Here is a 26718-nt window from a genome sequence, read left to right on the forward strand (position 1 = left end):
CAAATACCAGATACTTGAGAAGTTTAATGGAAGGAAAATATGCCTGAAAAAAATCTCTTCTTACAAAAAGGAATGTTCTTAATTTATGGAGTTGGTGAAAAATTAAGTAAGAAATACTATGCTTATGCGAACAAAGTAATCGATGGAGGAGAACTCAATTGGATTATCACCTAACAACAAAGTAACTTTGGAAATAGAGAAAAAAATACTTGTTTTTGGATCTGTTAATATACAACTGTATTTTTTTTCTTTACATAGTACCTGAAAACAATAAAAATTCTATAATTGGGTATGGGTTCTTTTGTATACATGTTTGTGGAGGAAAGGGGCAAGCAGGTTCATTCTTCAAATTCTCTCTAAACCCTTCATCTCCTGGATTGGTAAAGAACCTAAAGCAGCTTTATTGAATCAAAACTGTTGGGGCCGATTCGAGTCCCAGCTGTTCTACTTCCGATCCAGCTCTCTGCTATGGCCTGGGAAAGCAGTAAGAAGATGGTCCGAGTCCTTGGGTCCCTGCACCCACGTGGGAGACCCAGAAGAAGCTCCTAGCTCCTGAGTTGGAATCAGCGCAGCTCCGGCTGTTGGGGCCATCTTAGTGAACCAGCAGATAGAAGACCTCTCTCTCTCTCTGCCTCTCTGTAGCTCTGCCTTTCAAATAAATAAATAGATCTTTAAAAAAACAAAAAAACTGCTACACACTGGCTACCAAGAGGCATTAACTAAGTGACTACTTTCTGCATGGGTCAGAGAAGTTGCAGTGTAAGGCGTATGGGGCTGGCCTGTGGCAACCCCAGTTAAGCCCAGGCCTGCAGTGCTAGCATCTTTAATGGGAGCACAGGTTCGAATCTGGGCTGCTCCACTTATTATCCAGCTCCCTGCTATCGCGCCTGGTTATTTGGGAAATAAATCAGCGGATGGAAGATCTAACTTCTGCTGTTCAAATAAATCTTAAGAAAAAAGAAAAACACTCCCTCAAGTTTGGATTTGAAGGGGGTGGGCACATTCTGGGAATAAACACTGGGAGAAAAAAAGGGAAAAGGCTGAAAAGTGGGGTCTGTGATGGTACAGTGTTCAGGCATGTTCCGAGATCCCCCAACTCCCTTAGAGCAGGGATAGTAGCTACCAGCGGGTGACCAGATGGCTCAACACAATTTCTGAAACATGGGTGAAATGGATGTAGAAGTGGCAAAGGACAAACTTGGGCCCGGGGTTTCACAGGTGTTTACTGAGCCTGGTGTCAAGGGTTAAGGAGTTTACAAAGTTGAGGCCGGCGCCGCGGCTCAATAGGCTAATCCTCCGCCTTGCGGCGCCGGCACACTGGGTTCTAGTCCCGGTTGGGGCACCTGATTCTGTCCCAGTTGCCCCTCTTCCAGGCCAGCTCTCTGCTGTGGCCAGGGAGAGCAGTGGAGGATGGCCCAAGTGCTTGGGCCCTGCACCCCATGGGAGAACAGGATAAGCACCTGGCTCCTGGCTTCGGATCAGCGCGGTGTAAAAAAAAAAAAAAAAGGAGTTTACAAAGTTGGGCGAGCATTTCAGACCAGCTGTAGGATGTATCAGGAAGTAACATGGAAGAGAGCAGAGAAGCCGGATAGCGTGGGGGGAGGGGGGTTCCGAAAGTAAACAGCAGTAAAGGAGACCCTCCTATTTAGGCTAAGACCCCCGAAGGTGTGCGGGCAGAGCCTTGTTGCCATCTGGGACAAACAGGAGAACACCAAGTGTCACATTACCAAAATACACCGTAGGGCAAGGACCACCGGGCGCCTAGAAGGCAGAATTCCTGCGAATCAATGGCGCTTCGAGGACTTCTCACCATCAACGCTTAAGGGGCCCAATTTCAGCTTTCAAGTTTCTTCAGCCCTACGCTCCGTCTCAGCACCGGACTGAGCTCACCCTTCAACAGGGGCCGAGCTCCTCGGCAGGTGGGCGGGCCGCTCGTCGCCCCGCCCCCGTGACCCACACGCTTGCGGAAGCCAGGCCAAAGGTCAGAGGTGAAGGCGTCATGGCGGCGCTGTGTCGGGCCCGTTCCGTGGCTGCCGAGAGCCATTTCCTGCGAGTCTTTCTCTTCTGCCGGCCCTTTCGAGGCGCAAGCACTGAGAGCGGCTCCGACAGCGGCAATTCCGACTCCACGGCACCCAAGCTGCGTCCTGGCGGCTTTGCGAGTGCCTTGGAGCGACACTCAGAGCTGCAGCGGAAGGCGGAGCCCAAGCTGGTGAGCCCTCGTGGGAGCCGCCTTCACGCCGCGGGAAGCCGGGGCCCGGCTTCGGGGCGGGGCTCATCTTGGGGCGGGGCTACGCCGGCGACGTGGTGGGAGGGGCAGGGCTGGGCTCGGCGTGGGGCTGGAGCCGCGAGCGGAGGGGTGGGCGGTGGAGTTGGCGAATAGTGGCCCCCTGGCCGGTGCTTGGGAGCCGAGCGTGTGGCTGGTGGCCTTCCTCCGTTCCTTGTGCTCCTGTGTGGCATTCACGTGCTGGACCGGCCCTGTCCGCTCCCCTTTGCTGGCTGTCGGGCGAGGGCAGACGGAACTCACGTTGGGAGCTGCAGGGTCTGCTCAGTGCTATTCTACACAGTACCTCCTGAGTATTTAATTAGCAGGTAGATGAAAGAATTACTGTCTTCACGATTTTTGGCAAGTGATATATTTTGTCAATCTTTCACCTTTTTAAAGAAATAAAATTTCCACTTGTCTCAACCAGTACTTTGGTAAAATATTAAAATTTCTAAATAAACAAAATGGGAAAAATAAGCCTACAAGCTTGATTTGCTAAAAGTAGATACAACAGATGTGAAAATTGGGTTACGTAAAAATAGACTCCATTTCTGTGTTTAGCTCCCTGGAGAGTGGTTCCAAGTTAGTACACAGGCTGAGAGAGTCCTAGATCATAGGGTCATTTTAGTACCTACTGTGGTTTAAATTTTCCTGAAATCCCAGGATTAGAAGAAGCCTGGTATATTTTCCATTTTCTTCTGTAGCCAATTGCGACAAACTTAGTGACTTTAAACTACACAAATGTATTGTTTCTAGGCCAATGAGAAATCTGATGATGTCTCACTGATCTAAAATCAAGACGTTGACAGAGTTCCTTTCTGTAGGTTCTGAGAAAGTTCTGTTTCCTGCTTCAATTTGTGGAGTCCATCCCATTCCTTGACTTCAGACTCTGAAGCAACAAGGCTGAATCCTCTTACCACATCACTGTAACATCTCTTCTGCCTCCCTTTTCTACTTTGGGAGCCCCTTACAATTGCACTGGGCCTGCCCTGATGATCCAGGATAATCTCCCCATTTTAAGTGACTAGCAACCTTAATTTCACCTGTAATTTAATTCCCTTCTGCCATGGAAGTTAATTTATTCATAAATTCTAGGGATTAGAATATGGATGTTTGGAGGGAAGGCAGGCGTATGTCACTCAACAAAATAGCTGTGATGGTCTTGATGACATCTAAGGGATTTTAGGTCCATTCTTGCTTAGTGCTTTGAGGGTTGAGCACAGTAAGGTAGAAAACATAAATATAGTTCAGTGCTCTTCCTCCGAATATTTATAAAGGAAAGGGATTTCCTTGTTTCTCTCCAACTTTTTTCACCCACTCCCACCATAATACCACATTCCACACAGCTTCAGAAACTCCCAGAGAATAAATTTCAGTTGCTCAGTTAATTATAGCAAGAATAAAATTATTGCATCACATCAAAAAGTCTCACATGCTTTGGAATTTCAACATGGTGAGTAGTAATAAATGTTTGTTTAATGAAGGAAACAACCAAGGTATTTTAAGAGTGCCCAGGATTCTCCTTCCTTTCCAAGACAGTTCTAATAGGGCTGCTCAGTTTTTCCAGGAGGTGGCCGGGGTGTTTTCTAGAGGTTCCAGAATATCCATCAAATATGCTCAGTCCGGCTCAGGACGAATGAGTCTCCTTGAGCAGGTGTTCTCCCCTTATCACTGTCTAGAAAACATCTACTAAATGGAGATGAAGCATATTCATTCAGCTGTTATCTTCGTTTAATGAAAAGAAAATTTCCAGGGGAGGCTGGTTTGTAGCCTCTTTCTACAAGTTCTTAACTTTGAAGCATTTGAAGTTACCTGGAGCCCATTACTGAATTTTATTGTTTTTAACATTTATTATTTATTTGAAAGGCCCAGAGAGCTAGAGATCTTTAGTCTGCTGGTTCATTCTCAAGTGGCTGCAGCAGCTGGGCCTAAGTCAGAGCTGAGAACTCAATCTGAGTCTCCTACCTGGGTGCAGTGACTCTTGTGCTGCCTCCTAGGATGCCCATTAGCAGGAAACTGGGATAGAGAGCAAATCTAGGACTGTAACCCAGGCAATGTGTGGATTGTGGGCATCCCAAGCAGCATCTTAACCTCTGGGCCAAACACTTGTTCCCCCTTACTGATTTTTTTTTTTTTTTTTTAAGATTTATTTATTTACTTGAAAGAGTTACATAGAGAGAGGGAGAGAGAGGTCTTCCATCCACTGGTTCATGCCCAGTTGGCCGCAACTGCCTGAGCTGCGCCAATCTGAAGCCAGGAGCCAGGAGCTTCTTCCAGGTCTCCCACGTGGGTGCAGGGGCCCAAGCACTTGGGCCATCTTCTACTGCTTTCCCAGGCCATAGCAGAAAGCTGGATTGGAAGTGGAGCAGCCGGGTCTCTAACCGGCACCCATATGGGATGATGGCACCCCAGGCAGTGGCTTTACTCTCTAAACCACAGCGCTGCCACTTCCCCCACCCCCCACCCCACCTTCCCCCCCACCCCCCACCGCTGATTCTTAATTGTTATCACTGACCAGTTCCTCCCTTGTCCAGATTATTACACACACTGAGGACAGTTATCTCCCTAAAGTTGAGCTCTATACTGAGATGATCTTTTTGTTTTCTGGACATCTTGTGAACCTCCAAGAATAAATAAGCATCCATGCCATAGCAATAGAAGCCTGCCGCCATTCAGACTATTCCTGGTATAGTGGTTAAAAACTTAGGTTCAGTTTCGGGCTGTCAGCGTTCAGATAGTGTTTTTGCCATGTTGCTAGTGGAGTGACTTTGGGCAAGATCCTTAGCCTGAGTTTGTTCTATTATCTCAGTTGAAATAATACTTTTATTGGGAAGTGCATGTGGAATAATACACTTAAAGTGCTCTCAGTACAGTGACTGGTGCAGAATTAAGCATCTACTCAGTATATTTTAGCTTGTGTTTTTCCTCCACTCTCCTGCTGTCTAGAAAATGGTTTTCGTGATGCTTCCAGAGTTGCACAATTATGTGAATGAAATTCCACTCTTTTCTTAAATACTAACAAGCTTTAACTTGTCTAATCATGTAGGTTTGTCAGTTCGAGGAGGCTGTAGGTGTGGGGGCAGGGAATGTGTTGGATATCTCTGTGCTGTCCCTTCAGTTTGCTGTGAACCTAAAACTCCTTGAAGGAAATGAAGTGTTTCTTATTTTAAGAATGCCTCTAAAATGCTATTTTAAAAGTAAGTAGGTATATGCTTGAGCCGAATTCAGAGACAAAATCAAGGTTTTTATGGCAAAAAAAAAAAAAATTACCAAATTAAATCACCAAAAATCACAACTTCCTATGTACATGTCATTATTTAATCTCAAATTTAAGGTCATTAATATGTCATTTGTGGGGCCAGAGTAATGTATGTATACTTCAGAATAAGATTTTTCCTGATTTCTTCCCCTTGTGGAATGTAAGTTTCAGGAGGGCAGAGACCTTGTCTCACTGTTGTTCTGTCCTCACACCTAGCGCAATGCTTGACCTGTAGTGTGCACTCAGTAAATGTTTGCCAAGTGGGTGAATTAATGAATAGTACACATGGTACATGTTGGGACTTCAGTTACTTGCAAGGCCTGTCTCTGAATGCGGTCTCTACCACTGAGAATAGAACAGGCTTAAGAATGTAAAATGTGCCTGACTGGAATAATAATGGAGCAAAAGTGATTGTTAGAGTAATAAGAAAACTGAAAATTGCACTTTAGTTTTAATTTTAATATTTATTGGAAGGTTTTGGTGCTTTACTAACTTTCATATGTATGATAAGGAATAAGAACAGATTTAGGTGGTAAGGGGTTCAACTTATGAAAAAAAACACTTGTTGAAGTGTCTGGGTTTATTTAATTGAAGTGCATCCTGAGATTATAAGGTGCATAAATATTTATCATGTGATGATAGTTTTTGAAAAAGTGTTTTGTATGGAGTATAAAAGTAGTTGGGCCCTGCACCCCATGGGAGACCAGGAGAAGCACCTGGCTCCTGCCATCGGATCAGCGCGGTGTGCCGGCCGCAGCGCGCCTACCGCGGCGGCCATTGGAGGGTAAACCAACGGCAAAAAGGAAGACCTTTCTCTCTGTCTCTCTCTCTCACTGTCCACTCTGCCTGTCAAAAAAAAAAAGAAAAAGAAAATTAGATGGTGCCAAAGGTTACTGTGTGAAATGTAAAAGCTCCTTGTCTTTTTTTTCTTCATTTTCTCAAGACTGGAGAGTTGTTTTTTCTTTTTAATGCATGCCTCCAGAGGCTTATACATGCATGCACACATGTATGGGCACAAATACTCAAAAATACAAGTTGATTCATACTACAAATATCATTTTGAACTAGATTAATATTTAAAAATATAAGCACTCAGAAATCTTATTTTAAATCTTGGTTCTTCTCCATTCACCAGCTTTGTTTCTTTGGAAAATCACTTAGTACCTGTATGTCTCCTTTTATCTCCCTTTTCTTAATAAAAGGAAATTATGTCATGTGTGTTGTCATTCATGAGGTTAAATGAAATTAGTATTTAAAGCATTTAGCACAGTGCCTTAATATGCACTTAGAAAATTTCAGTTATTCCTGAAAATTGCTATTTTTTCCACTTAAATTTACTATATTTTCTCTTAAATATAGCTTTCATTTTTTTGTATCATTACATATGTGTAACATTTATACTTTATTAAGAAAATATTTGCTTGTTATTTCATCCTATGGAATTAGCATAAGTTTTTTAATCAGAAACAGCATCTGGTTTCTGTGTGAGATTTCATTTATAAAATGGTTTCTGTAAATTTTTTTAAACAAATTTGTTCTCTAAGCCATTTCTTTTTTTTAAAACAAAGCAAGGTTACATCAAGGCTGGTGCTGTGGTATAGTGGGTAAAATTTCTGTCTGCAGTGTTGGCATCCCATGTGGAGTCCTGGCTGCTCCACTTCCTAGCCAGCTCCCTGCCGTTAGACTGGGAAAGCAGCGGAGGATGGTCCAAGTCCTTGGGCCCCTGCACCCACGTGGGAGACCTGAAGAAACTTCAGACTCCAGGCTTCAGATTGGCCCATCTCCAGCTCCCAAACTCCATTTGGGAGTAAAACCAGTCGATCAAAGACCTCTCTGTCTCTCTCTGCCTCTGTCTCTGTAACTCTGCCTTTCAGATGAATAAATAGGTATTTAACAAACAAACAAAAGTTACTTCAAAAAGTTTGTGAAAAATGGAACTAAAAATGCTTATTGTGCAAAAATTTTTTGAAGTTCTTGCAAATGAAGGTTCTTCAGAAAGTCCATGAAAATTTCTTTTATGCAAAAATTACATATGCATTCAATTTTTTTTGCACCAAATAAACTTATCTTTTAATTTTGTTTTTCCATGACTTTTTAAGATTTATTTTATTTATTTGAAAAGCAGAGTTACAAAGAGAGGGGGAGAGACACACAGAGAGAGATCTTCAGTCCGCTGGTTGACTCCTCAAATGGCCACAATGGCCAGGGCTGGGCCAGACTGAAGCCAGGAGCCAGGAACTTTTTCTGGGTCTCCTATGTTGGTGCAGTGGCCCATCTTCTGCTGCTTCCCTAGGCACATTAATAGGGAGCTGGTTTGGAAGTGGAGTAGCTGGCACTGGAACCAGCATCCATATGGGATGCCAGCATCACGGGCTGTGTTATGCCACAGTGTTAGAGCCTTTCCTTGTACTTTTTGTTTTGTTTTGAAGTACCTTGTATCTTTGCTGCTGTTTACCTGGAAATAGCGTCACTGACTACAACTATTATTGTAAAAATTACCTCCTTTATTAGGCCTTGTGGTCTCAACAACCAGATGAAACTCCTTTTGAATGTCATGGGGTTTTGTTTTATACTAACTTTATGGTTCCTCACAACTCTTAAATTAAAATCATTTGTGAACTTGTTTTCTAGCTAAAGTTGGAGATCAGCATTATTATTATTTTTAAATTTATTTTATTTATTTGAAAGACAAGTTACAGAGAGAGAGAGAGCCAGAGAAAGAGAGAAGTCTTCCTTCTGCTTTTTCACTCCCCAAATGACCACAATGGCCAGAGCTGAGCTGATTCAAAGCCAGGATTCAGGAGCTTCTTCTGGGTCTCCTGTGAGGATCCAGGGGTCCAAGGACTTGGGCCATCTTCTTCTGCTTTCCCAGGCCATAGCAGAGATCTGGGTCGGAAGTGGAGCAGCTGGGACTCAAACCGGCACCCATATGGGATTCCGGCACTGCAGGCTGGGGCTTTAACCCACTGTACCATAGTGCTGGCCCCCAGCATTATTTTTAATTCACCCTGTCATCCCTTGTGTAACACTTTATACACAAATAGGAACTGAATATATATATGTTAATTTAAGTTGTAATGAAATTTGCACAATTGGATGGTTGATTGATATTAAATGAAAAATAACATTTCAGATGTCCTGCTGTTGGATTTAAGAATATGTATATATAGTGATGAAAGTTCATTTACTCATTGATTCAATTCTTAGTCTGTAAAGCATACCTATATAAATATGCAGACTATAGAATAAGCATTTTCAGTAGGAGCCAAGCAAATTATGCTTAAAAAGAACTTTCCCCTGCGGCCAGAAATGTAATCAATGGTGGTATAGCATGAATTTCTTATCCTAATATTTTATTTAGGTTGCTAGTTAAAGGGAACTCAAATTTAAATGACCTGAAACACCCTTTTTCTGTATGTAAGTTTTAAGTTCCTTACTCATCCCATACTCATTTGTCCATTTCTCCTTCCCTTTGGTTAATTAGCTTTAGTTTACATATGTATCTCTCTCTCTCTCTCTCTCTCTCTCTCTCTCTTTTTTTTTTTTTGACAGAGTGGATAGTGAGAGAGAGAGAGAGAGAGAGAGAGAGAGAGAGAGAGAGAGAAAGGTCTTCCTTTACCGCTGGTTCACCCTCCAATGGCTGCCGCGGCTGGCGCACTGTGGCCAGCGCACTGCGCTGATCCGAAGGCAGGAGCCAGGTGTTTCTCCTGGTCTCCCATGTGGGTGCAGGGCCCAAGGACTTGGGCCATCCTCCTCTGCACTCCTGGGCCATAGCAGAGAGCTGGCCTGGAAAAGGGGCAACCGGGACAGAATCAGCACCCCGACCGAGACTAGAACCCGCTGTGCCGGCGGCGCCACAAGGCAGAGGATTAGCCTATTGAGCTGTGGCGCAGGCCATATGTATCTCTTTAACTACTTTTTTGTTTTGTTTATAAGGGGAAGGAAAAATTCTATTCATTTTTTAAGAAGATTTATTTATTTGAAAGCCAGAGACACAGAGAGAGAGAGAGGGAGAGAGAGAGAGATCTCCTATCTGCTGGTTCACTCTTCAAAGGGCTGCAACAGCCAGGGGTGGGCCAGGCTTAAACCAGGAGCCCAGAACTCCATCCAGGTCTCCCAAGCAGGTGGCAGGGGTCCAAGCAGTTGGGCCATCTTCCGCTGCTTTCCCAGGTGCATCAGTAGGGAGTGGATCAGAAGTGGAGTAGCCAGGGCTCAAACCACTTGAACCTGATGCAAGCCGGAGCTTAACCTGCTGTGCCACAATGCCAGCCCCACTGTTCATTTCTGTAACTACCATAGTGCATACTTTGTACAGAGGACCTAGCAACTGGTTTCTATTTTTTCTAAAGATTTGTTTTTTATTTGAAAGGCAGAGGTACAGAGACAAAGAGAGGGGGAGAGAGAGAGAGAAAGACGCATCAATCACACATGTAAGAGCTTCCATACATCGGCTCACTCCCTAAATGGCCGTAATGGCTGGATCTTAGTCATTCAGGAGCCAGGAACTTCTTTAGGTCACCTGCGTGGGTGCAGAGGCCCAAGCACTTGGCCATCTTCTGCTGCTTTCCCAGATGCTTTAGCAGGGAGCTGGATCAGAAGTAGAGCAAGCGGAACTTGAACCAACACTCATGGGATACCAGTGCTGCAGGTGGCAGCTTAACCCACTGTGCCACAGTGCCAGCCCCACAGTAAGTGTTTTCTAAGATTTTTTTTTTTTTTAGATCAAATACCCTTCTTCCATTAAAAAGTTCTTTGTGAGCCTTGATCTCTCTTCTGTCACTTAGACAATATCTAGTTTTGTAGAATCTAGTCAGCCTGTTGGGAGCTGTGCCATAGCATATCACCCATCTCCTAACCACAAGGTGGCAATAGTTGAGCAAAGAATTCGTTTTTCTGCTTTGTTAATATGACTACTGTTTCCTCACGATAGGGGGTAGCATATCACTTTAACACATGAAGAAAAGATTTTCAGCGAGTTTTGGGGCCACACAAACATTCTGCTATTTGGGGTAGTTTATTTAGAATATTGATATTGCAGGACAGTTTATAGTTTTAACCTAATTTTAGCAATATATTAGATGGAGTTCATGCAAATATTTTTGTATTGCTTTTTGCTTTTTCATGTGCATTTCTTATTGTTTTTATTCATTTTTGTTTCAAAATACTGATATTCTAGGAGATACACTATTTACATCATATATTTAGCCCTTTCAGAATACTAAAAAAAAAAAAATCCCAAAATATGGATTATTAATGAACCTGTTTCAGTGTAAGAGAAATTTTTTTTATTTTTCAGTGTAGGTTTTAAGTACATGAAATTGATATGGTAGCAAAAGTATATGCTTTACCTAACCCTTTATTTTCTCACCAGTTTTTTCATGACAACTTTATGAATAAAAATTATACCAGTGTTTAAAAACATTTCATGTATAAAGAAGTATTGAAAAATATTTCTGAGTTTAACTATGATGCCAGCCTGTTTTTATAGTATAAGATTATAGAATTATCTCTGAGTTAGTAATAAAAATGCTTATTTTCACAGCATAGTCTAATATTTTCAAAATGTGTTTAGAGGACAAGAATTAATATAAAAACAATGAAAGAGTGTCTTGATCTAGATAGAATTTTCTAGGGAAAGTAGGTTTAAATTACAGCCTATAATAGGCTTATAAAAGTACTATACATTTCCTGGAAGAAAAGATGTGTATATTCTGCATGTATTTTGTTTTATGGATGGTCATATGATCTGATTATAGCAATCAGAATCTTATAACTTCCCAAACCTACATGGGCTTTCATTCTTCATAGATCTTTCTTAATTCCTATTTTCTCAGAAATCTTAATTCCTTCTTTTACTGTTTTTAAGCTTTGCTTTATTTTGTTTTTCCTTTTAAAGTTTTTTTGAATTTTCCTTTTTTGATTACATGAATTTTGTGGCCTGATTATGGCCCTTAAGTTTATTTTTATCTATTGGCATTAAATGACAGAGGAAATAAAGGAAACCAACCACATTTGAGTAGGGCCTCGTTTTTAGGGATTTGGGAATAAAATTAAACAACTTTGATTCAGTTGGAGTTGGCCACTTTTTTTAAAGCTTTGGGGACTCCACTGTTAGCAAGTGCTAGGCAGTGAGTCAGTGCTGGCACAGGAGGTTGTCAGTCAGGGAGCCAGCAACTCAAGATACTGACCTCTGTCCAGCTACCCAAGTTGAGGTGGTTAGTTTTTCCTGTGGGAGATAAATACACATTGGAAGCTGAATGTCATTGAGGCAGAGTTTTATCCTAAAGAAGTGAAACTTGGGGCCAACACTGTGGTGCAGTGGGTTAAGCCACTTCCTGCAATGGCAACCTACCCATGGGCACCTATTTGAGTCCTGGTTTCTGTATTTTTGATCCAGCTCCCTGCTGATGCTCCTGGCCCAAGTGCTTGTGCCCTAGCTCTCAGTGGGAGACCCAGATGAAGCTCCTGGCTTCAGCCTGGTCCACTTGCAGCATTTGTGGCCATTTGGGGACTGAACCAGTGGATGGAAGATCTCTGACTCCCTGCCTCTCCCTCTGTCTCTGTAATCTGCCTTTCAAATTGGAAAAACAGAGAGAGAGAGAGAGAAGGAAGGAAGTGAAAGTTGTTCCTATAAAAACTTACACACATGCTCATAGCAGCATAATTTGTAATAGCCACAAACTGGAAATAGCCCAGGTATCCTGTAACTAGTGAATGGTTAAACTATGGTACACCCTTTCCATGGAATACTATAAAGCAGTAAAAAAGGAATGAGAAATTGATGCTTGTAACAGTTTGAATGACTCTCAAGGAAATTGTGTTGAGTGGGAGAAAAAGAGCCAGTCTCAGAGGATTTACATACTGTGTGATTCCATTTACATGACAGTCTTGAGGTGATAGAATTATAGCGATAGAGGCTGGTGCCGTGGCTCACTTGGCTAATCCTCCGCCTACAGCGCTGGCACTCCGGGTTCTAGTCCCGGTTGGGGCACCGGATTCTGTCCTGGTTGCTCCTCTTCCAGTCCAGCTCTCTGCTGTGGCCCAGGAAGGCAGTGGAGGATGGCCCAAGTGCTTGGGCCCTGCACCTGCATGGGAGACCAGGAGGAAACATCTGGCTCCTGGCTTCGGATCAGCGCAGCACACCAGCTGTAGCGGGTATTTGGGGGTTGAACCAACGGAAGGAAGACCTTTCTCTCTGTCTAACTCTGCTGTCAAAAAAAAAAAAAAAAAAGAGGCCGGCGCCGCGGCTCACTAGGCTAATCCTCCGCCTTGCGGCGCCGGCACACCGGGTTCTAGCCCCGGTCGGGGCACCGATCCTGTCCCAGTTGCCCCTCTTCCAGGCCAGCTCTCTGCTGTGGCCAGGGAGTGCAGTGGAGGATGGCCCAAGTGCTTGGGCCCTGCACCCCATGGGAGACCAGGAGAAGCACCTGGCTCCTGCCATCGGATCAGCGCGGTGCGCTGGCCGCAGCGCGCCTACCGCGGCTGCCATTGGAGGGTGAACCAACGGCAAAAGGAAGACCTTTCTCTCTGTCTCTCTCACTGTCCACTCTGCCTGTAAAAAAAAAAAAAAAAAAAAAAAAAAAAAAAAAAAAAAAAAAAGAATTATAGGGATAGAGAACTGTCAGTGTTTGCGAAGAGTTAGGAATGGAGAAGGTGGATGGGTAGGAGATAGGATAGAGGGACCTATATTACTGATAAAATTGCATAGAACTACATATACATGTACATATGCACTTACAAATGATGCATGTAAAATTGGCAACATCTGAATAAGGTATGTATCAATGTCAATTTTCTAGTTGTGATATTATATGTGATTTTAAAAGACACCACCGTTGGGGGGACTGAGTAAAGGTGCAAGAGATCTCTGTATTATTTCTCACAATTGCACATGAACCTGCAGTTATCTTAAAAGTGAAATTTTTTAAATTAAAAGAATTCATTTATGAGAGAAAGAGTTCCATTCATACTTGTTCACTCCCCAAATGCTTGTAACAACCAGGCCTTGTGACTGGGCCAAAGTCAGGAGCCAGGAACTTAATCCAGGTTTCTTACATGGGTACAGGAACACAGCTACTAGAACCATCACCTGCTGCCTCCCAGGGTCTGCATTAGCATGAAACTGGAATTTGGAGCTGAGTCAGGAATTGAACCCAGGCACTCGGATATGGGATGTGGGCTTCTTAACTAGTGTCTTAACTGCTAGGGCAGATACCTACCCTAAAAGTTTAATTTTTTAAAGAAAGTATCATTACACAGGTAACACTGGTGAATTTCATAAGTATGAGCCCATTACCCCACACTGTGTCCTGTTATTTCTTCAGTTGAAAGCAGTGCTGTGCAGATTATCTTAATACTGAGAAATGAATGCTGTATATTCACGGGTGGTGGTTTTGGTAGGATCATTGTGGGTAGATAAGGCAAGTCCATATTCAGAGTAAATCTATTCCAGTGATAACATTAACCACTCTGTTTTCTATACAGAATGGTCCAGTGTAATCAGTCTGCTTTACTGCAAGCTTGGTGTTGGTCCTTGCTCTTGACATATCGGTTATTTAGCAGGGAGAGTAGCCAGATCAACCTGGGTGAATAGAAGTCAGTGTTCCAGAAATCACACATAATCCAAATGCAGTAAAAACACAGTGGCTTGCCACCTTGGTAAAATTTCTAGGGGTACCCCTGTTACCACTTAGAAGTACATTCCTGCTGCAGTGACTGTTTCGTTCTTGAACCCATTTGGAAGGATAGCAGTGGCTGGGGAAACACATTGGACTGACATCCATATGACTGGCTACCTTAGCCACCTGTTTACTGAGATTCTCTGCTGAAAAGATCATGCACATGTGCGCCATTTATGTTCTTCCTCTGGCTTTTCAGAGAGGTCTACCCACACATCTCTTTTCTAGACCTTCTTGTCATCTGATGTCCAGTTGTGTTCCTAAGTTCCTAACCATCTAGCAGAATAATTAGCCACTTAATGCAATCAATATAGGATACCGCTTCAGGCAAAATAATCATCAGGTGTATCGGCCAGAGTTCTCCCACTGAGTAGCTATTCCTTTATTGCTGTACATGACCTCCTCTTTGGTGCTATCCCAGTTCTGCATTGTAAGTCATCCAAAGAGAGCTGTCAGAGTCTCCATCTCCAGCCACATCTGCTACAAACACTTCCATCTACATCAGGTGGTATAGCCCAGGAAGTAGAATAGCTTGTCTGGGAGCCTGGAGCTGCTATAAAGCCATATCTTGTTCTGATACCCACTCAGAATGTGATTTGTCAAAGAATTACAGAAGCACGTCCTAATAATGTATTTGTTGCTTCTAAGATTAAAAAAGAAGCACTGAGATTTCTGTTTCTTTCTTAGGGATAAGAAAGGGTATCTCAACATGTTCCAGGCCTCTGGCCCCTAGGAACTTCGCTGCAGTGAGACTTACTTCCACTGCCTGACATACATGTGTCTTACCATGTATCTAGAGTAGTTACTATTTCTTACTCCTGGATCTAGTCAGCATGTGTAATGGACTAGCCTGATGTCCAGTGGAATGGTATGACAATCAGAATCTATATAGATTTTAGGTAACAACATAGAGCTAGAAGATTGACATCACCCTGAGGTAGGCATTCTTTATGAGCAGATCTAGAAAAAGAAAGCTTTTGGCAGATCAGTATTTGCATACCAGATGCTGGGGGATATTTGATTTGTTCCAGCCATGAAATCACATCTGGAACAACAGCTGCAATTGGAGTTACCACCTGATTAAGTTTATGATAATAAATTGCTTCATAAGACCCATCTGTTTTCTGCAGGGCCAAGTAGGCAAGTTAAATAGGGAGGAGGTTGGAGTCATCATGCTTAAATCTCCCAAGTTCTTGATGGAGTGCTAATTGCTGTAGTCCTCCAAGAATATAGTAATCTTTGATTTATTTGGTAGGTAGGAGAAGTTCTGATATCTTCCACTTGTCCTTTCCTGTCTTTACTAGCTCTCACTTTATAGATCAGGACACCAATGTGGAGAGGCTGCCAGTCACTGAGTATGCCTATTTCAATTGTACATTTGGAGTTGGGATGATAACTACAGGGTGGGTTTTTGGGATGGACCTGAGCTGCAATTCCAATAATCATATGACTCCCCTAAGCCCTGTTCTGCAGCATATTAGATCTCTAAGAATTAGTGTCAGGATATATAATCTCTATAAGCTCTGATATTTTTCTTCCTCATGGACAGTCATTCTGGTAAATAGCCATAATTCCCTTAGGAAAGCTAGGAGGAAGATTGGTTGGTAAAATTCTTTTACTATGTAGGCAGGACTCTTTCTCAAGGGGACATGACCTCTTCTTCATTCAAGAGCCTGAAGATCTGGGAGTTGGTTGAGGAAAAATGACATCCATTTGTGGTGATTCATGTCAAACTGGTGGTCACTAGATCTAGAGTTTTTGTTTCTGTTTCACTTCTAGGAACACCACGATTAACCAGCCAGAGCTCCACAAATCAAACTAATAATCAAACTATTTTGATTATTGTTTAGGATATGTTGCATTATGTTAACCATGCCTACTATATCTTAGCCTGTTAAATGCTGCCTTGGTTCCTGGCATGTGAGGATCTCATCATTAAATTTATGGAGCCTTTATGTGGCAGTAGTTTCCACTGTCAGTCCTAGACTGTAGAGAATAGATCCTTCTAGGGGCATATGAGGTGAACAGGTCATAAATAAATCCACTCCAACATTCCATTCTCTCCAAGCCTTTTGGATACCTTCCTCTGTGATATACTAAGGAAGCCCTGGTATTTCAACTGCATTTATAGAGTAGTCAGTCTTTGGGTTAGGTTTCATGCAACCAACCAAGCAAACTATTATAAGCTGCTGTCAGTCATGTAAGCTAACACACTATATTTAGAATCTCTGCCTAGTTATCCCATATTAATAAATTTGGCCTGGGAACAGCACTGTGGCACAGTGGTTGAGCCACCACCTGCAGTGCTGGCATCTCATTTAAATGCCTGTTCAAGTCCCAGCTGCTCCACTTTTTTTTTTTTTTTTTGACAGGTAGAGATATAGGCAGTGAGAGAGAGGCAGAGAGAAAGGTCTTCCTTCTGCCAGTTCATTCCCCAAATGGCCACTACGGCCGGCGCTGTGCTGATCTGAAGCTAGGAGCCAGGTGCTTCTTCCTGGTCTCCCATGTGGGTGCAGGAGCCTAAGCACTTGGGCCATCCTCCACTGCCCTCCTGGGCCACAGCAGAGAGCTGGACCGAAGAGGGGCAGCCGGGACTAGAACCTGGCACCCATATGGGCTGCTGGTGCTGCAGGCGGAGGATTAACCAAGTGAGCCACGGCGCCGGCCCGCTGTTCCACTTTGATCCAGCTCCCTGCTAATGTACCTGGGAAAGCAGTGGAGGATGGCCCAAGTGCTTGTGCCCTTGCCACCCTTGTGGGAGATCTATAACATGTTCCTGGCTCCTGGCTTTGGATCAGCATTGCGCGCCAGCCGCAGTGCGCCAGCCGTAGCAGCCACTGGAGGGTGAACCAATGGAAAAGGAAGACCTTTGTCTCTGTCTCTCTCTCTCTCTCTCTGTCCATCCTGCCTGTCAAAAAAAAAAAAAAAAAGAAAAACTGGATGGGAAGTAGAGCAGCCGGGTCTCGAACCAGTGCCCATATGGGATGCCGGCGCTTTAGGCCAGGGCTTTAACCCACTATGCCACAGCGCTGGCCCCCCAGTTTCTATTGATGTAAATTGGCAAAATCTTGCAATTTTTTAATGTACATTCCATTTTCTCATGGACTGTACCTTGTATCTCACCCTTGAGGGTCTGCCAAGATTTATGTTTGGTTATTGGTCTAAACAGTGATGTCCAGTAGAACTTTCTGCAGTATTGGAAATTTCCTGTAAAATGCTGTTCACATGCAGCTTTTGAACATTTGAAATGTAACTACTACAGGAGAAGGAATGAATTTTAAATATTATTTAATTTTAATTACCTTAAAAAGTTAAGTAACTCCATATGTCTAGTGAATATCATATTGAATGGTGCAAATCTAGAAACCATGAAAATAATGGAGATGGGTGCTTTGGGGATCGGCAGGTCTTTCTCACTACCTTTACAGATTCTTCAGGAAAGAGCAGACTAACTTCCCCAGATTGAATGGAAGGACTTTTACTGGTAGAGAACACTCAACGGAATTTAGGGGCTTAGGATTCCCGATGTCATTAGTATCTAGCTATGCCATCCAGTTTTCAGGACCTGCTGCCTTCCTAATCCATGCCCTAACTTTAATATTAGGGAACCTGCAAAATTAGGAATTCAGTTTGCATTGTCATTCAGCCATCTATAGAGTTAGACTTTGAGTTTGTTAGAAATCTCAGATCTGTGACTAAAGAAGATAAAGATTTCTTCTAGGAATGTCCCAGAGGCTTTCAGATTCCCTACATTGACCTTCAGCTGGGAACTTAAAGCCCTGTGTGCATTTTCCAGAGCAGTTAACAAACAACGAGCAGTTTTATGCTTCTATGTTTTTTGACCCAATTGATCTGGGGCTGAAAATACTGCTTATCACAAAGTCTATCTAGTCTTCTGTGGGTACTTGATTATAGATTTCTCCAGTTGTTTGCCACTACATACCATGGACTGTCAGTGCCCCCTATCACTGGAAAGGGAATCATTAAGGCCTTTAAGTTGAATTGGCTCAGGGAATAACCCAGGATTATCCAGCTACCCATCTACGGTTCTTTTCTTGTGAAACTGTTTTGATAGTCTCATCTCCTTGTATTCACAGCCCTGCTCTAGGGACTTTTTTTTTTTCTTTGCGTGTCTATTTATGAATCAGTTCCTGTCCTAGACATTTTTTTCCAGACATTATTTATTTGCATTGTCCCTGTGTTTTTATTGTGCAGGGTTAGAATAAGAAGTAGAAGTATGTAGCATTAGCATTTTTATATCAGAACTCTGAAAGCACTTTTTTGCAGTAGTCTTTTAAATAATACACCTCTGAATGAATTTTTGACTGGTGTGTTTGTTAAACATTAGAATGTGGGTGGTGTTGAAAAGGTGGTGCTGTATGTAAAATAGAAATTGATATCCAGAGGTTCTTTTTAGAATGGTAAATATGCCAACTCTATTTTTTAAATTTGTCTTTTAGGAGCCAAGATTATTTATTTATGATTTTTTTTTAGTAGTGAACAAGACAGATATCTTCCATCTTGAAATATATCAAGAAAGGTAAACATTTAATAATAAATTTAAATTGCATAGTACCATCTGACTAATGAGGATCTTGGAGAGAGACATTGATCTAGTTTTGGAAGTGTTCCACTGGGGCTGGAGCTTTGGCATTGCAGGTAAAGCTGCTGCCTGCAGTGCCTGCATCACATATGGGTGCCGGTTCGAGTCCCTGTTGCTACACTTCCGACCCAGCTCTCTGCTATGGCCTGGGAAAGCAGTAGAAGATGGCCCAAGTCCTCGGGCCCCTGCACCCGTGTGGAAGACCCAGAAGAAGCTCCTGGCTCCTGGCTTCGGATCAGCCACACTGCAGCTGTTATGGGCATCTGGGGAGTGAACCAGTGGATGAAAGACCTCTCTCTCTCTCTGCCTCTGTGTAACTCTGCCTTACAAATACATAAATTAAAAAAAAAAAAAAAAAAAAAAGGTCGGCGCCGTGGCTAATCCTCCGCCTTGCGGTGCCGGCACACTGGGTTCTAGTCCTGGTTGGGGCGCCGGATTCTATCCCAGTTGCCCCTCTTCCAGGCCAGCTCTCTACTATGGCCCAGGAAGGCAGTGGAGGATGGCCCAAGTCCTTGGGCCCTGCACCAGCATGGGAGACCAGGAGAAGCACCTGGCTCCTGCCTTCGGATCAGCGAGATGAGCCGGCTGCAGCGGCCATTGGAGGGTGAACCAACGACAAAAAGGAAGACCTTTCTCTCTGTCTCTCTGTCTCTCTCTCTCACTATCCACTCTGCCTGTCAAAAAAAAAAAAAAAAAAAAAGAGGTAGTCCACTTGCTAGGGTAGTTGTAAGTGAAGTTCTATATGTCTACCTGATTGCTTTATCTTCTTGTCAGACTTCTTACTAGAAACCCTTTGATCCCAGTTTGTCTTCTTTCCTCCTCCCACATTTGTTTATCATCTGCCTTATAGCTCTTCCCAGAGAGAATAATTCTAGCCTCCTCCTTGATATTGAAAAGCAGTGATGAGAGAATACATCCTTGCCTGGTGCTTTCTGAGTGTAGTAGGAAGCTTCAAGTTTCTCATCATTAAGTATGATGTTAGCTATAGGGTTTTTCTAGATATTCTTTATCAAGTTGAAAAAATCCCTTCTGTCTCTGGTTTACTAGAGTTTTAAAATCATGACTGGGTGTCAGATTTTGTCAAATGCTTTTTCTGCAGTTGTCAGTATGACCATATGATTTGTTAAAAAATTTATTTATATGTGTGTGAGAGAGAGCACTGTCGTCATTTGTTCAATCCTTATATGCCTTTAATGGCTGAGACTGGGCCACCTGAAACCAGGAGCTGGGAACTCAATGCAGGTCTCCTAGGTAGGTGGGATAAATGTGATTACTTGAACCATTGTCACTGTTTCCCAGGGTGTACATTAGCAAGAAGCTGGAGTCAGGAGCTGTAAGCAGGAGTTGAACTGAAATTCTCTGATATGGGATGCAGGCATCTTAACTGGCATCTCAACTGCTAGGGCAAACACCTTCTCCTTGTTTTTCATATTTAGTCTTGATGTGTTGGGTTACATTAAATATTTTTTATAAATCCCACATTGTTTTCTTTTTATAAATATTCCTTTTATGTGTTGTTTCATTGTAATGTCTATTTTTAAAAGATTTTTTTAAAAAATATTTTTATTTATTCATTTGAAAGGTAGAGTTACAGGGAGAGGGAGACACAGAGAGAAAGGTCTTCCATCTTCTGATTCACTTCCCAATGGCCGCAACAGCTAGGGCTGAGCCATTCCGGAGCCAGGAGCTTCTTCCATGTCTCCCATGCAGATGCGAGGGACCAAACACTTGGGCCATCTTCCACTTGCTTCCACATAATCAGAGAACTGGATCAGAAGAGGAGCAGCCGGGACACGAACTGGTACCCATATGAGATGCTGGCACCTCAGGCTAAGGCTTGGCTTACTATGCCACAGCGCCAGCCCCCTGCACTTTTCATATTAGGGTGATATGGGTCTTTTAGAAAGAGTTAAGTAATCCCTCTGCTTCTGTCTTCTGAAGTAGGTTGTAGAGAATTTATGTAATTTCTCCCTTAAATATTTGGTAGAATTTAGTGAATTCTGGGCTTGGTGCTTTCTGTTTTGGAAAGATATTAGTTATTCAGTGAATTTCTTTAATAGATATAGGCCTTTCAGATTGTCTGTTTCTTGTGTGAGTTTTGACAAATTGTGTCTTTCAGGGAGTCAGTCCATTTCATCTAGATTATCAAATTTGTAAGCATATAGCTCCTACTAATCCTTTATTATTCTTTTTTTAAGAAAATTATTTTTAAATTTTCATTTTATTTGAAAGGTAGAGTGAGGCAGAGATAGATTTTTCCCCATCTGCTGGCTCACTTCCCAGATGCCTGCAAAAGCTGTGACTGGTTCAAACCAAAGCCAAGTGCTTGGAATTAAATACAGGTCTCCCACATGAATGACAGGTACTCAAATATTTGAGCCATCCTTGCTCCCTGCCATTGTGTACATTAGTGGGAAGCTGGATCAGAAGTGGAGAGGCTGGGATTTGAAGTAGGCATTCCCGTATGGGATATAGGTGTCCCAATCAGTGTTTTAACCACTGCACCAGTTGTGCATCCCCTTTAATATCCTTTTAATGTCTATAGGATCTGTAGTAATGTACCCTCTTTCACTTCTGTTATAGTAGTCCTCTATTAAGTGCAGTTTTGCTTTCCATGGTTCCAGTTATGGTCAACAAGAAGGATGGGAACAGTGTAATATATTTTGAGATACAGCGAGAAAGAGAATATTCTTAATGCCTATTACAATATATTGCTATAATTGTTCTATTTTAGTATTAGTTATTATTGATAATATCTTACCATGCCAAATGTTTTAAAGATTTATTTATTTATTTATTTATTTGAAAGAGTTACAGAGAGAAACCGGGAGAGACAGAGAAGGAGAGAAAGAGAGCACATGCTTCATCTGTTGGTTCATTCCCCAAATGACTGCAATGGCCAGGGCTGGTCCAGATCAAAGTCAGAAGCTTCTCTCATGTAGGTGCAGGGGCCCAAGCACTTGGACCATCATCCTCTGCTTTCCCAGGCACATTAGCAGAGAGCTGGATCAAACTGGAGCAACCAAGACTGGAACTTGTGCCCATATGGGATGCCAGTGTTGTAGGCAGCAGCTTTACCTGCTATGCCACAATGCTGACCCCCCAATTTTTAAATTAAACTTTACCAGAGGTATGTGTGGAAAGGAGAAAACATTGTATATTAGGTTCAATGCTGTCTTTGCTTTTAGGATTCCACTGAGGTTCTCAGAACATATCCACCATAAATAGAGACTGCGGTATTAGAAGGTTATATCCTCTCTTTTTGTTTTCTTGGTTACTTTCTGCTCTAGTTTTTGTTCCATTTTCTCCCCTAATATTTACTTTGGATTTAATTTGTTCTTTTTCTAGTTTGCTAATGTGGAAGCATAGGTAATTGATTTAGAGCTTTCTTTTCTAATGTATGCATTCGATGCTATAAATTCTCTTCTAAGAATTGCTTTCACTACATCCCACAGTGTGTTTTCATTTTCATTTAGTTCAGAGTACTTTTTAATTTCTCTTGAGATTTCCTCTTTGACCATGTAATATTTAGAAAGGTATATTCTATTCTCCAAGTATTTTGGGAATTTTGAGCTGTCTTTGTGTTACTGATTTCTAATTTAATTCAGTTGGGTCTGAGAGTTGACATTGTATGGTTTTTAGTCTTTTAAATTTGTTAAGGTGTATTTTATGGTTTCGAATGTGTCTGTCATGGTGAATATTCCATTTGAGCTTGAGAAGATTATGTTGTTGTTGAATGAAGTAGCCCATAGATGACAGTTATATCTCTTTCCTTGATGGAGTTGTTGAGTTCAATTCTCTGGGCTGGGTCTGTCCATTTCTGATGGAGAGGTGTTGAAATCTCTAACTGGAATGATGGATCCATCTATTTCTTCTTGCATTTGTATCAGTTTTTGTCTCATTTATTTTGTCTCTTGCCTGTTGGGTGACATAAACATTACAGATTGTATTTCTTCTTGTGGAATTAACTTTTTTATCATTAACAAACTGGTACTTATTAGATCCATTAAGAATAAGAAAAATAATAAAAATTTTTATTTTACTTTCATTTGTTTCTTCTCTAATGTTCCATATATATATATATATATATATATATATATCTCAAAGTTTCTGAACTTTATAATTTCTCTTTAAAGAATTTAACATTCTTTGCAAGGCCTACTGACTATAAATACCCTTAAATTTTGTTTGAGAAAGTCTTAAATTCTCCTTCACTTCTTTTTCTAAAGGTTTATTTATTTGAAAGTCAGAGTTAGAGAGAAGGAGACATGCACACACACACATACCCACACACAAACACAAACAGAGAGAGACAGAGAGAGAGAGAGAATGAATCTTCCACCTACTGGTTAACTCCCCAGATGCCTGAAATGGCCAGGGCTGAGGTAAGATGAAGCCAGGAGCCACAAGCTTCATTCAGGTCTCCCAGGTTGGTGGCAGTGCTTAAGCACTTGAGCCATCTTCTACTGCTTTTTCTAGACTATTAGCAGGGAACTGGATCTGAAGTGGAGCAGCTGGCACATGAGCCAGCATCCATAATGGATACTAGCATCACAGGCAGCTGCATTTCCTACTGTATCACAACACCAGCCCCTCTCATTCTCTTTTGAAGGATAATTTCTCATGGTAAGAGTGGGCATTCAGCCTAACAGTTAATAGGCCCACATCCCACATTGGAGTTCCTGGGTTCAAATTCCTGCTGTGGCTTCTTGACCCCTGACTCCAGCTTCCCACCAAGGCAGGCCCTGGGAAGCAATGGTGATGGGTCAAGTAATTGGGTTCCTGCCACCCATGTGGGAGACATGGATTAAGTTTCCAGCTCCCAGCTTCAGCCCTCACCCAGCCCTGAGTGTGGCGGGCATTTGGATAGTGAATCAGCAGATGGGAGCTCTGTCTGCCTCGTTCTTTCTCTCAAATAAATAACGAACATTAAAAAAGGATTTCTACAGGTACAGAATTTTAGTTTGGTGGGTGTTTTTTCCCCTTAATGTTATAGATTATTTCACTTAGTATACTGTCTTCTTACTGCATGGTTTCTGAGGAGAAAATGAATGCATTTTTCATCTTTGGTCTTCTGTAGGTAAGATGCTGCCCCTACTACCCAGCATCTGGCTTTTGTTTTGATTTTTTTTCTTCATCTTTTGTTTTCTCTAGTTTGAAAATGCTAAACCCTGGTGTAGGGTTTTTACCGTGTGCCTACTTGGTGTTCTCTGAGCTTCCTGGGTTTGTGATTAGATGTTTGTTATTAATTTGGGGAAATTCTCATTGTTTCAAATATTCCTTTTATTTCTCTCATTTTTCTCCTTCTGAGAGTCTTACTATGTACACCCTATACTTTTTTTTTAGTTGTCCTAAAGTTCTTGGATATTCTGTTTCTTATTTCCAGTCTTTTTTTTTTTGCATTTCAGTCTTGGCAATTTCTTTCTTTCTTTCTTTCTTTTTTTTTTTTTTTTTTTTGACAGGCAGAGTTAGAGAGAGAAAGAGAGAAAGGTCTTCCTTTTTCCATTGGTTCACCACCCAAGTGGCTGCTATGGCTGGTGCGTTGCGCCGATCCGAAGCCAGGAGCCAGGTGCCTGGTGCCTCCTCCTGGTCTCCCAGGAGGATGCAGGGGCCCAAGCACTTGGGCCATCCTCCACTGCCTTCCCGGGCCACAGCAGAGAGCTGGCCTGGAAGAGGAGCAACCGGGACAGAATCCGGCGCCCCAACTGGGACTAGAACCCAGAGTGCCGGCATCACAGGTGGAAGATTAGCCTAGTGAGCCGCGGCACTGGCCCAGTCTTGGCAATTTCTAAAGAGCTGTTCTCCAGGTCAGAGATTCTTTTTCTTTTCTCTTCTTCTTCTTCTTCTTCTCCCCCTCCCCCTCCTCCCCCTTCCCCTCCTCCCCTCCTCCTCCTCTAGTCCCGTCTGCTCCTCTTTCGATCCAGCTCTCTGCTGTGGCCTGGGATGGTAGTGGAGGATGACCCAAGTCCTTGGGCCCCTGCACCCATGTGGGAAACTAGGAAGAGGCTTCTGGATCCTGGCTTCGGACTGATGCAGCTCTGGCTGTTGCGGCCATCTGGGGAATGAACCTCTCTCTCTGTCTCTACCTCTCTGTAGCTCTGTCTTTCAAATAAATAAAATAAATCTTAAAAAAAAAAAAAAAAGAGTTACAGAGAGAGAGAGAGAGAGAGAGGTCTTTTATCCATTGGTTCACTCCCCAGTTTGCCGCAATGGCCGGAGCTGCACAGATCCAAAGCCAGGAACCAGGAGCTTCCTCCAGGTCTCCCATGCGGATACAGGGACCCAAGGACTTGGGCCATCTTCTGCTGTTTTCCCAGGCCACAGCAGAGAGCTGGATCAGAAGTGGAGCAGCCCGATCTTGAACTGGTGTCCATATGGGATGCCGGTGCTTCAGGACAGGGCGTTAACCCGCTGCGCCACAACGCCGGCCCCCCCCCCTTTTTTTTTTTAAATCTGTGTCCAGTCCAACATAAATCTGTTGAAGGCATTCTTCACTTCTGCTACAGTTTTTTTTTTTTTTTTTAATCTCTAGTATTTATTTTTGGGTCTTTCCTAGAATTTCCATCTTTCTGCTTACATTGCCTGCCTGTTCTTCCAAGCTGTCTACTTTATCCATGAGATCTGTTAGCATCTTAATCGCAGTTATTGCAGATTTCTGAACTGATAATCCCAACATCCCTGTCATATCTGAATCTGCTTCTGATGCTTATTCTGTCTCTTCAAACTGTTTTCTGCCTTTTAAGTGTATCTTGTAATTTTTTCTTGCTAGCTGGATGTGATGTACAGGGGGAAAGAAACTGCAGTAAATAAATATGCCTTTCCTAATATGGAGTGGGGGAAGTGTTCTATGGTGCTATGCATAGATCTCAGTATTTTAGTGCTTGTGCCTCTGCTGGAAACTTCACAGTGCTTCCTCGTTTGCCCTTATTTTTGTGGGACAGGATAGCCAGAGCCAGCAAGAGGTGGGTATTTTCCTTCCTCCAGGTCAGTTAGGCTCTAATAAAACTGCAGAGCTTGTTGAACAGAACCAGACAGAATGCTCTGGTGTATTTTGAGATGGTTCCTCTTCCCCTTCCCCCCAGCTCAGGGCGCTTTTTCTCCTGTAGTCGCACTGGGGGAACCAGGTTGAATTCCAGGAGATAAAACTCACAGAAGCATGGGAGCTCCCAGGGACTGGTTTCTCCTGGAGATTTTGACTCAGACTTGTCCACTCTGAGCCTCCAGTGGTTAATCAGTTATAATTCAGGTTCCCTACCTTGACACTGGTTTATGGAGGTCTGTGCTAAGGTGTTTCTGCTATAACCAGCAGTTCTTTGCATTTCCTGTCTCTTCAAATTTGGAGGCAACATTTTCCCTGTGTCTCCAGCTTTCAGATAGATGTAAGTAGAATTGAGTTTTCAGTTTGTTCAGCTTTTTTTTTAAGATTTATTTTATGTATTTGAAAGGTAGAATTACAGAAAGAGAAGAAGAGAGGGAGGGTGAGAGAGAGAGATCTTCCAACCACTGGTTCACTCCCCAGATGACTGCAATGTCCCAGACTGAGTCAGGAGCTTCTTCCAGCTCTCTCAATGTGTTTGCAGGGGTCCAAACACTTGGTCCATAGTCCACTGCTTTCCTTGGTGCATTAGCAGGGAGTTGGATCTTAAGTGGAGCAGCAGGGACTCCAACCAGCATCTATATGGGATGCTAGTGTTGGTGTCACAGGTGGCGGCTTAACCTGTTAGGCCACAAGCCAGCCCCTTGTTCAGCTTTTTACTTCTTGCTAGGATGGAGTAGCAGTTTCCATCTTTTTCGAAGCTGGTTACATGCCAGAAGGCAACACGCAGTTTTTCAATGTTGTACTGTATGACCTTCATTTCCACTTGCCTTCACTTAGAGATATATCATAATGTGTGTATCATTAATGATCACTTAG

At 42.7% G+C, this 26718-nt stretch overlaps 1 protein-coding gene across 2 annotated transcripts in view; it reads left to right on the top strand.

Annotated features, from left to right (window-relative positions):
* TPD52 (tumor protein D52) overlaps positions 1–26718 on the top strand; it is a 266195-nt gene that overhangs the window by 116764 nt on the left and 122713 nt on the right. Inside the window, exon 1 of one of the 2 annotated variants that reach the window (XM_062188321.1) lies at positions 1969–2209. The exons of the other annotated variant lie outside the window; for it this stretch is intronic. Coding sequence (XP_062044305.1) covers positions 2000–2209 — 210 coding nt within the window. The 5' untranslated portion in view covers positions 1969–1999. Of the gene's footprint in view, positions 1–1968; positions 2210–26718 lie in introns of those variants that run through there. 2 annotated transcript variants of the gene reach the window in all.

This window comes from Lepus europaeus, chromosome 4, assembly GCF_033115175.1.
Source record: "Lepus europaeus isolate LE1 chromosome 4, mLepTim1.pri, whole genome shotgun sequence".
NCBI classification, from domain to species: domain Eukaryota; kingdom Metazoa; phylum Chordata; class Mammalia; order Lagomorpha; family Leporidae; genus Lepus; species Lepus europaeus.